Source organism: Mobula birostris, chromosome 9, assembly GCF_030028105.1.
Source record: "Mobula birostris isolate sMobBir1 chromosome 9, sMobBir1.hap1, whole genome shotgun sequence".
NCBI lineage: Eukaryota > Metazoa > Chordata > Chondrichthyes > Myliobatiformes > Myliobatidae > Mobula > Mobula birostris.
Window position 1 is genome coordinate 34,963,406 of NC_092378.1, and position 12,126 is coordinate 34,975,531.

The 12,126-nt window shown below is 39.8% G+C and overlaps 1 protein-coding gene across 2 annotated transcripts in view; it reads left to right on the forward strand.

Annotated features, from left to right (window-relative positions):
* Nucleotides 1–10,080: 10,080 nt before the first annotated feature.
* The window catches only part of atxn10 (ataxin 10), a 215,589-nt gene continuing 213,543 nt past the window's right edge, over nt 10,081–12,126 (forward strand). For both annotated transcript variants that reach the window (XR_011887143.1, XM_072267794.1), the window contains exon 1: nt 10,081–10,233. Coding sequence is in view for 1 of the 2 variants with exons in the window: in XM_072267794.1 (XP_072123895.1) it covers nt 10,091–10,233 (143 nt within the window). In the remaining variant the exon portion in view is untranslated. The remainder of the gene's footprint in view (nt 10,234–12,126) is intronic.

A 12,126-nucleotide genomic window follows, 5' to 3' on the forward strand; every position in this document is an offset into this window, starting at 1 on the left:
AGACAGGGTGAGAAGAGGAATAGTCCAGATAGCTGTGAGAGTCAGTAGGCTTATAGTAGATATCAGTAGATAAGCTGTCTCCAGAGACAGAGACAGAAAGATCTAGAAAGGGGAGGGAGGTGTCAGAAATGGACCAGGTAAACTTGAGGGCAGGGTGAAAGTTGGAGGCAAAGTTAATGAAGTCAACGAGCTCAGCATGTGTGCAGGAAGCAGCGCCAATGCAGCCGTCGATGTAGCGAAGGGAAAGTGGGGGACAGATACCAGAATAGGTACGGAACATAGATTGCTCCACAAAGCCAACAAAAAGGCAGGCATAGCTAGGACCCATACGGGTGCCCATAGCTACACCTTTAGTTTGGAGGAAGTGGGAGGAGCCAGAAGAGAAATTATTAAGAGTAAGGACTAATTCCGCTAGACGGAGCAGAGTGGTGGTGGAGGGGAACTGGTTAGGTCTAGAATCCAAAAGGAAGCGGACAGCTTTGAGACCTTCCTAGTAGGGGATGGAAGTATATAGGGACTGGACATCCATGGTGAAAATAAAGTGGTGGGGGCCAGGGAACTTAAAATCATCGAAAAGTTTCAGAGCATGAAATCTTCGCAAATAAGTTTGCATCCCTTCTAGTTTTGGGTATGGAATTCCACAATTTAAGATTATAGTTCAAAAAAGCTAATTAACTTTTGAGGGAGATTGTTTAAATTTAAGAGACCGGTAGAAGAAGATCCGAGAGCAGAGGGTGGTGGTGTATTTGACATAAATAATAGTTGACGTGGCACATTATTAACATTTAAAATCCATAAGTACCTGGATAGGAGAGTTTCAGAGGGCTATGGCCAAACGAGACTGATGGAACTAGCTCACTGAGCAACACACTTAGCATAGATGAGTTAGATGAAGGGTCTGTGCCCAGGCTATATGATTCCATAAATACATGGATCGTATTTACTATATCCTGAGCCCTCATAATTTTACAACGTTATATAATTACAGAATTAAGTCACCCTATAGCTTCATCTGTAACAAAGAAACAATCCTAATCTTTCCTTATGACTTATATTTTCCAGTCCTAGCTAAATTTTCCATTACTCCTCTATAAACTCTGCATTGCAGTTGTACCTTTCTGTTAATACGGTAGCCAGAACTGTGCAGCCTAACAAGTCTTGTGTATAATTACTGTAGGCTCCCTGCTCCTTTTTTCTGTGCTTCAATCAACATAAGAAAACAACTTACAGTCTATGGCTTTTTTTACCATCTTATCTACCTAACCTCTTACCTTTAAGGGTCTGTGGACACAGACCAAGATCCCTCTCTTCCTCCACACTTCCCATTTCTCCCATGTATTTTATACAATCTTAATTTGTTGCACTTTCTGAAATACATTACCTCACACTGAATTTTTTTTTTTGCTGTTTTTCTGCCAAACTAATCAGACCACCTATATCCTACTGAAGGTGAAAGTACTCCTCCTTTGTTTCAAATCCATTCCAAAAGTGACCCTCTCTCATTCTTCATAAATTGATAGCTTTATCCATAAAACACAAGGTCAACTTTCGCAAGAGAGTATCCAAACTAATTGTTGGAATACAACAGGGAGGTCTTCATTGGACTTTATCTAGATCTTCTTATTTGATGTTTTTAGCAAGATATTTAGGGAAAAAATCAGCATGGGGAAGATACCACATTGATCTACTGGGATGGTACCACAGCCAACAGGTAAATGATGAATCATGTTGGAACAATATTGCTGCTACAATATTAATTTTGATCTAATCTATTTTCAACAGAAAAGGAAAGTCAAACAAATAATTGCATGGTTGTAATCTATTCGAGGAACTAAGAACATAAAGCACGAGTGAAATTTAAGTGGTTCAAAACAATGCCTTGAAATTGGATTTTTTTGATGCTCTAAGTGTATGCTGCAAAAAGCTATAATACATATTTAGACTCCTGTAAAATCAGTCACAAACCTGCTAAGGATGTACTAAAAACAACATGATGGTGGTTTGACACCCAATGTCATGTACCTAAACGGCACTTTCACTGTGCCAGATGAGACATTAGCAGTTCAGAGCAGATGGAAAACATTTTCATGCTCAGCAATCAGAGAAGGCATACTTGTCTGGCAGCCAAACAGCAACAGCAGCAGACACGATGGCAGCCATGAAGGAGAGCGGCTGCAGGAGAGGAAGAGACAGACATGTTTCACTCAGTGAAGTCCTGGTGACCAAGATAGAGACCAGAGGGTCTAGGAGGGTGATCCAGTGCACCAAGAAGGCCAGGAAATCACCATTCATGAATACAGCATGAAGCTGTAGTAGCCCCTTCTAAAAATGAGAATGCTCATATCCTGGATCAATGTCAATGCGAGTTTCAGACAAACCAGCAGTATTGTGCAGAACACCTCCATGTCCTCTGTCCTCTTCTACAACTTTCCCAGCTGTTACTAACCTGTGGTCTCACACAACCCCTTTCATGACCAAACCTCAAATGCTGAACTTCCAATGTTGCACAATTCTCTTTCCTCCATTTAATCAGAAACAGTATGGATAAAATTGAGGACCCCTGTACAACAAGAGGTCCACACCAGTGTACAACTTGGACCTATCATGAGGCAACTCTCCTGTGCTCCTTGTGCAAAAACACCACTGAACTCCAAATCACATATGGAACAGGTGCTACATGTAATCTGGCATGCTATAATCACGAACGACATTTTGGCATGATCTCTATATTCCTTTTGGTCGGATCAACAGAAAACATCATCAGTATTATCTGTGCTGCTGAAGATCACAAAAAGATGATCATAGATGTTTTTCAGTTTGTTTTGTATAGCTTGGGGTTGACCGTCCCAGATGGTGATGGAGCAGGAGGGGAGACTGAAGGAAGTCAAGGGGAATGATGATCACAGAGCACATTAAGCCCTTTCACACCAATGAGATGGAACACTAATGAGCTGCTGCGTCAGACTTCTAGTAATCCAGGTTAAATCCAGATCTCCAGAGATGTCTATGAGGACTTTGCACATTCTTTTAGTGACTCCATTGGTTTCCTCCAGTTGCTCTAGTTTTCTCCCACACGCAGGTTAGTTGGTTAATTGGTCATTGCAAATTACCTTTAGCCTGTTGGTGAGTGGTAAAATCTGTGGAAAGAATAAAATGGGTATATGAAAATGGGTGCTTGATGACATGTGTAGAGTTGGTACAGAGAAGGCCCTGTTTCCATACTGTCTACCACAGAGAAGGGCAGAGTGAGAGAAGAAAAGCTTAGATTAGAAGATTATGTCACATATTACAATCTGGCATGAGATGTAGAGATTCTGTGTGGGAACTCTCTGGGGGAAGCGTTTATTTATACGCACATCGATAAGGTCCAAGACTAGATACTTTTACGACAAGGCTAATACAGATGTACAGCGAGATGATATGTGTCCTGTTGTAATCTGCTTGATCAAATGCAGATGGTAAGGCCATGCAGGAATCCGCTTGCAAGCTCCAGCTGGAAATTGAAAGGAATCAGGATGCTCCTGTCTTTGTATTGAGGAATCTCTTTATACAATTAACATCTGCCCTGGAAGCAGAGGCAGAGTTCCATGCAATCTACTACAAATGGCCCCTGGTGAATGGAGGTAGCTCAAAGCTCTGACTAATACACCATCAGGGAATTTCTGTGCCTTCTTTGAGGAGTGAGATACTACCTGCACTCAGATTGCTGTTCTGCTAATCTTGAGAAGCCAGCTGATCTACACAAATGGAGAAGAGATGCGCATGAACAAATTGCTCTCCTACAGGAGTGGTGAAATGCCATCTGTCTCATCCCTCTTTATGATAATCCACCTCAGATTGTCTGGAAGGGACTGGAAATGAATTGGAAGGGCAAGAGTGAATGTCAATGGAGGGGCAGACACTAAAGCAGAGTGGTGGGTCAGTGGCTTCACCTCTGGGCTTGGAAGCTGAAACAATAATGGTGCAGATCATTGAACCATTGTCGGTTCAATTTACTTTAAGGATCACCTGGCCTGCTGGCTCAGGGCATTGACATCTCTCCTCAAGTTCATCTATCAAAGACATAGATGCAATATGAAAGTGAAAGCTGTGTTATTTTACCTGGGAATGTTATGATTTTCCAAATTTAGCCTAACCTGGATAAAATTGTTTGTATGTGTGATTTGTGCATGAAATTCACGAGCCAATTTCTAGACTAAACATTGTAACAAAACATTAATAACCTATATTTAGTGATATTTAGTAGATCATTTATAACATTAAAGTGAGGGAACTTAGGTCGTTTTGATTTGCAGTCTATAGTTATTCCTCTGTATATTGTGGCACATTGGGTGGCAACCTTGCTGTTCTTTAGCATTTTGCCTGGTTGTTTTACAAGGCCATGTTGCTGGCTTGATGCTCAACCCAGCACAGATGGAAAGCATGCAAGGAGCCAGCCAGATTTGAATCCTAGACCACTTGCTTTGATGCCTGGTGCTAATGCCACTATAGCACCAGCCAGCTAGTTGGTAGTCTGACACTTGAAAAACTGGGGATTTTCACCTACCCTTGCTAGCTGCCTAAATCAAATATTAGACCATATATAAATGATGAGTTCTTTGCCTGTTTTGGTACCATTTCTCTGGGATATTTCTGTTGCAATTAGCAAGAAGGGACCTAGCCAGCTTTGATCGTGTTCATCTGGAATGCAAGAAACTAACTGGTACGGAAAAGACGTGTTTAAAGTACTTGCAAGTATTCACAAAGTAAAGAGGATCAGGTCTTTACGTAACTTCATAAAAATTGATCAAAGTCCTTCTACTACTCCCTCTTCATTTTCTGGCACTCACCTGAGGGCCCTTCCAACAAGCTAAGCTGCCCCAAATTAACTAATGTACAAGAAAGAGCAGTGTGGAGATAGTACCAGTACTACAGTTGAAGATTATTTTGACGAGGATGAGGCTGACTTTTTTCAGCCAATCATAATCCTACCATTTGAGCTTCATGAATTTCCAACGTCTGAATTAATGCCCATTATTAAACAATATGGCTAATGACCAGGATCTAATCAATAATTTAAAAATGCAACATGAATTGCAGACGAGATGTGAAAAATAACCATGATTTACCATTTTAGACCACAAAATTCATAATACTGGACCTCAAGTTGAATGCAATATCATTTTTTCTTAAATATATTCATTACACTCTTATTTTGTTAGCACAAGCAAAAGTGACAAGGCTCGAAGTGAAGGTTAGGAGCCATCTGACTTTGAGACCAGAAGTCTCTTTCAATATTGATCTGTACTTCAATAATTTGCCATAATGAAGCTACGGCACATACAGTTGACTTTTGTTGTGGTGTGTCTATTATGTACAGTTGTTGCAGTAGGGTTAGATGAATGTCTAAACAGGAGCTCAAATGAATGGCTTCTGATGTTGTCACTAATTATTTGTTTCAACCAAGTATTTAAAAGGCTTAAGAATACAGATGTACTCATGATAGGTTTTGTTATTCCAGATGACTGATATAGTTGTGCCTTTGTATTAGATAATGAAAAGGAGCCAAATTGCTGATTTCTTCAGACCGGAATTACAATTTACATATAAATGTCCTTCTTAAAGGATGCCAAAAATGCCACTGAAATGAAACACTAATAACTAATTGCTTTCATGTTTTAATCTGTACATCTTAATTACCCTCCTGCTAGTTAAATACATGACTTTTTAAATACAAATTTTAATTATATTGTGAAATATTCTGTTACCAATGCAAACATAATTTTTTCTCACCATTCTATACCTGTACCCTACTTATTTATATAGTGCTTTAAAGTAAAAAAGTTCCCATGCTTCTCAAGATGATTAACACTGAGCTACAGAAGGTGAGTAAAAGTTTGGACAAAGTGGAAAGTTTTGACTGGCTTTTTAAAGAAAGGAAGAGGGAAGCAGATGAAGGGTCCCAGCCCGAAACGTCGACTGTACTCTTTTCCATAGATGCTGCTTGGCCTGCTGAATTCCTGCAGCATTGTGTGTGTGTTGGTTGAAGAGAGGAGAAGTGGTTTTGAGAGGCAATTCTAGGTTTTAGTGCCAGAAGGGAGAGTAGCCAGTAATCAGGATAGAATACAACACCAAGATTGCAAATCCACTTTCTGACAATACTCCTCGTATTTCAATGCAAGAACTGAAGTCCTGCCATGCTCAACCTTTTGATTCCTGACTTTGTATCTAGGCTTGACAACATCTTTCTCTACAACCACTCCACTATCTATGCTGGCACTCTGGTCACCGTTCCTCAGCAACTCTAGTTTAAGAGCCACACTGCAACCCCCATTGCAGTAAGAGAAACCCTTCCTTCTGGGATATTAGTCCTTCTTCCAGCTCAGGTGCAAACCATCCCTTCTGTACAGGTCCCAAAAAATCTGAAGTCCTCCCTCCTGCACCATCTCCTTAGCCGAGAGTTAAACTGTATGATTTTCCTATTTCTGGCCTCACTAGCAAGTGGTATGGCTAGCAATCCTGAGATAACAACCCTGGAGGTCCTGCCCTTTAACTTAGGACCTTACTCCCTTGTCATCCCTCCTACCCATGTCATTGGTACCACTGTGGATCATGACCTCTGGCTGCTCACCCTCCCACCCAAGAATGCTGTGGACTTGATCCAAAATGTCCCTGACCCTGGCACCTGGGAGGAAACATATCATCTAGGAATCTCATTCTCGTCTACAGAACCTCCCCTCTGTTCTCCTAACCAACAAACCTCCTACAAATCACCTCCTCTCCCCCTTCCCTTCTGAGCCACTGAGCTAGATTCAGTGCCAGAGATCTGACAGCTGTGGCATTCCTCTGCTAAATTATTCCCACAAAAATATCCAAAACTATTGTTGGGGAACAGCCACAGGGGTACTTTGCACTAGCTGCCTATCTCCTTTCCTCCTCCTGGGTTACCTGTGTATTGCACCTTGGGTGTAACTATCTCTCTGTATGCCCTGTCTATCAACCCCTCAGCTTCCCATTTTATCCAGTTCCAGCTCCAACTCTTTAACATGTTGGAAGCTGCAGCTGGGTGCACTTCTTGCAGGTGTAGTCATTAGAAACAGTAGAGCTCTCCCTGTCTTCCCACATCCAGCAAGAGGAAAATTCCGCTATCCTGCTTGTCATCCCCACTGCTCTAAATGTGCAATAAAAAAAACCAAAAAATAAATAAGTAATGAGAAAAATCTACCTACGCCCTACAGCTCTCCCCGCCCAAGCTCTGATGAGCCAAAGCCTCAATTCCAACACCCCCCCCCCAACACTGGCCCATTCACACGATGTCCCTCACACAAAGGGATAGATGACATCGGCATACATTTTTGAATGTTTCTGCATATTAATTATTAAAGGACAAGATTTGGATAAGGAATAAAAAAGGAAAGATTTCAATGTACCTACAAAGATTAGCAGTGGGAACAGAATGAAGAAGCCATTGAAGCTGACAAAGACCATAGTAGAAATAGGAGTGTTATTCAACCACACAGTCTGGTTCCACCATTAAATGGGGTCATGGCTGATCTAACTTCCCTCAAGTACATTTTCCTACCCTTTCTCCATACTTGATTCCCTACCAATTAGAAATGATTAAATTCCTACTCACTTGATATCATCCAGTGACTATACTTTTGCTTCTTTCCCCAAATCAACTGGCTACAGCTGAAGAGACAGGAATGGAAACAAATGGTTTGGTCCCACATCGCTGGTTGACACTGAAGAGACACTAGTGGGAAAAGGTACAAGAAGGGTGAGAAGTAATAGTTGATTTTTGTCATTAAATAAATCATTTGTAACATTGTTATTGTTTTGGAAGGATGAAAGAAACTTGTCTGGAGGGTTTCAGAATTTACATTGGGGGGGAAATACATATGGATTTGGGCATTGTTCTCTGCAATTTGTTATGAGTAACCGGGATGACTGTGAAAATAGTGTTGGTGAATTTTATAAATGGATGAGATGCAGGTGAATAGCATAGGGTACAAGTCATTAGTAATCCAGATGACTGGACAAGGAATCTGGAGAACTGGCTTCAAATCTCACCAGTTGTGTAATTTAAGTGTTGTTAGTAATGAGGAATTAAAAAGTCTAGTTACTAATTGTAACAATAAAACACCCCAATTGCCAAACCTACATTCCTTACCAGGCGTGGTTTTTATGCAAGTCCAAAAGTTAAATTTTAAATTCCCTCTTGAAATGGCTTGGTCAGGGCAATTAGGGAAGGAGGAACAAATCGCGTTGCCCTGTGATGCCAAGACCCTGAAAATTTGAATTTATAATAGGACAGAGTGCATGATGAAATTGAGACAGAGGCTGGGAAAATGGTTGTACAAATTTCTCTTTGAGGAAATTCCTATTCAACTTGGGGAGGGTGTTAGATGGATGATGAAAATTTTAAATGAAACAAAAAAGAATTCAAACAAAGTGAGATACCCAGAGAATGAGATTGTTATTTGTTTGGGAATGGTATGATTTGCTGCAAAGGATGCCACTACCACATCATTTTGGTAGGCATCTTGTGGGAAATAAACAGTAGGCTTACTTAAGGGAGAGCCAAGTCTGCAATGGTTGAACACTAAAAAGACTGAGAAACATTGAAAGATTTGGGTAGGTGTTCAGGAGAGCAGTATTCTTTATAGACAGGATAAATGAAGGCAGTCATGGTCAAAGAGTATTTAGGAGGGGTAAAGAGAAAACAAGCAAAACAAAGGTGAGACAAAAAAAAGACCAAAATGAAGAAATAGTCATGTATGCGTAGCTCAGACACGAGAAAACTTAATGTAAAGGTCCATGAATACAGGGAATGGGAGAATACAGAATTAAAGACCATAAGATATAGGAGCACAATTAGGAGTTGGAGGTCTTATGGTAAAATAAAGTTGAAGAAGATATGATGGAAAACAATTTTCCCAAGGTTTGGCGGGTGCATGAAATAAAGAAGCAATCTGAAGAGCGTAGAAAGACTCAGCTGCTGAGGTTCCTTCATGGCAATGAAGATACTGGTTGCAGATTAGAAAACTACTCTTACAGAAGTTGAAGGACATCCTAATGTCCAGAAGCATAAGTATAATTTAGTATTGTAGTGCTTTAAATGTCGTGTGTTGTAACTTAAAAGTTGAACCATTAGCCCATTCAAACTATGACTCACAACTGCTGTTATGCTGATTAGTTATACTAAAGTTTAAAGATTGGAGCACTAGATAAAAGACACAGCTGTTGAACTTTGCCATACAATCCAGTGGAATCTGTTGCAGAAACTGCCTTGCTATCATGAGAACCCCTAATGGTATCACTCTCATTTAAAATAGAAACTTTATAATTTCTTTTCAAAAAACAGCAAAAGTTAAAATGTAAGTTCTTTTTCTCTATTATTTCAAAGTACAGTATCAAGGTTGGTTAGTCAATGGAAAATGATTGTTTAAAAATAATTAGATGGAAACTACAGTACTTGATGAATATGATGTGTCTTTTGAAATGTTAATGAATGTTGAGTAATATTGAAACAGACAACAACCCCCGTATTGTCTTGCTGAAAGTGCATTTGGCCTTAGGCTGATTAAAGTCCATTTAGAATACATCAACACACTGCAATAATCAATGTTTTGTTACCTCTTCAAAATACTTAGTCAAATTGATCAAACAGTATCTCCCACTAACAAAGCTATCTTTGGTTATTTGGTGCTTTTCCAAGTACTGTATTCCTCTGAGTGCACACAAATGTGAACAGATCTCTTTTCAAACTTAGAAAATTCTTCCAGAGCTCAATGATCTGGATCCTGGCTGAAGGATCTTGAGCTCAAATGAGGAGATACGGGGAGAAATTCCTCCATTAAGAGGCTGGTAAATCTCAATGTTGAGTCAGTAGGGATTCATCCCCGTACTTATAAATCTGGACCGTGCCCTGAGTAAAACAGGCCCAATTTCAAGGTTGGCTCCCTGTTACGTTCGCATACACTTTAACTCAGCGAAAAAGGCAGCTCAGTGGGAGATCTTCAGACGTTGCCGCTCAGCGTCACCGTCCAATGAGCGTGAACGCCTCTTGCGTCATGTCGCTGGGGACGGAGTGACGCGAAAGGCCGAGATGGCGGCGGCTAGTAACTCGGTGCTGCAGTCTGCGGCAGTGATGAATGAGCTGGTCTGGAACAGTGAGGAGGATGATTTGTTCTCGGTTGTTATGGTACCAATCCAGAACCTGACCACAGCATTCAGGGAGCAGCAGAATAGGTGCGTTAGTGAGAGACTGGGCTTCTGATGCAAGAAAAGCTGATCCCATGTTTAGGATTAAAGTAAAACGCGGGGTTCTGCTCTGAGGATCTTGTTCTATTAATAAACTTCCCCGAAAAAATGGTACAAGTAGGTTCATCCTTCAGACTAGTCATCTGATTATGTTCAATTCTCCAGCTTGTGCTTCTCATTCAAAGAAGCAATGTCTTTCTTGAAAAGTGCTGTGAATATATGTCAAGATGGGAGACCCCGGAAGAAGTAGTTTCTTTTCAGGTTAAAGGAGTAAACACTGAGATTAATTAGTTACCTTTAGTTCATCCCGCCATATACCCTTTTGTTATGTCTTGTACCAAAAGCTCTTTCTTAATTATAAGTCTCTATGCTGCAGTTTAAATCGTTTATTTTCAGATAATAGGGCATAGACTGTAGAGATATAATACATCGTTTCTACACAGAGTATTAAGTTATTGCTCAACAAGTTTCTGTTAATATCAATATTCATTCTTATGGCATTACTTTTTTCTTGCTTATGGTTTTAAAATATTCTTTTAGAGTTGACAGGCCAACTGCTTGCTAGAAATGCAGAATATTTATTTATTTATAAATAGCGCCAGAGTGTAGAACAAGCCCTTCTGGCCTAATTCACATATTTAACCCTAGCCTAATCACGAGACAATTTACAATAACCAATTAATCTGCTAACGGATACATCTTCGGAATGTGGGTGGAAATCAGAGCAACTTTTTTTGGTGTACTGGGGAATTGTAGAACATTACAATACAGTTTGAATACCTCTGAAAAAATTAGACTTGGCATTTATGGTTGAGGATATTTACAGTGCTTTTCTTCCAACAATGTTCATGTATACCATAAAAAAGCTTTATCACTTAAGCTATGCTCAAAACAACATTCGACACAAAGTGACACATTGATTGTGGCAGATGATCAAAAGGTTGAGGTTAAAATGTGTTGGGTACATCTTCATGGCGGATTGAGAAGTGAGATGATTTTAGAACCAAATGTCGAGGCAGCTGAATGATTGACTTCTAATGATTCAGAATACAATATGTGTAGAAGGCCAGAATTGGAGAAGCAGGAGTATAAAAGACAGATGTGATTTATTAGTCTGGACAGCTTTGAAGAATTAAAGGATTTATGAACAAGGATCAGAATCTTAAAAATAATATATGTCACTGAGCCGAGGAATTAAATTAAATGAGTCATGAAAGTCAAAGCTGAATTTTGGATGAACTCGTCCTTAAAAATTAAAGATCATTATTGAAATCTAGCCAGAAATTCATTCAAATGTTTGAGATTAGAAGAAACAAAAGGCATGGAGGGTCAACAGCAGATAGCTGGGAGAGGCAAGAGACAGATGATGATTTGAGGTAGAAGTGGACTGTCTCTATCGTGCCTGAAACGCATCATTTTTATCATGTTTAGTTGTAGAAACATGAATGGTCTGATTTTTATCTTTAAAGAATGAAGGTTTGTCTTTGGATTCAAATAGTACAAAATTGCTGGAAATTTCTGCTTGTCCGATATGAGATGTAACGGATAAGCAATATGGCAAGTGAGAAGTGGAAGTGAGGTAGCATTGTATCTCACCAACACACAAATGTAACCATGTGAGCTTGCATGTATCAACAATTACATCAATCTGCTTTATTTATTTGCAGTATGTGAACATTACTGGCAAACTCAACATTTTTAATTTTCAGTGGGTCTAGAGTTGGACACAGGCCAGAATGGACATGAGTAGCAGGCTTCTTTCTGTAAATGACATTAGTAAACCTGATGTTTTTACCTGATATTTTCATGGACACTATAACTGATATTGATTTTTTAAAACTCAAAACATTTATTTTTGATGCTAAATTTGCTAGCTGTAAT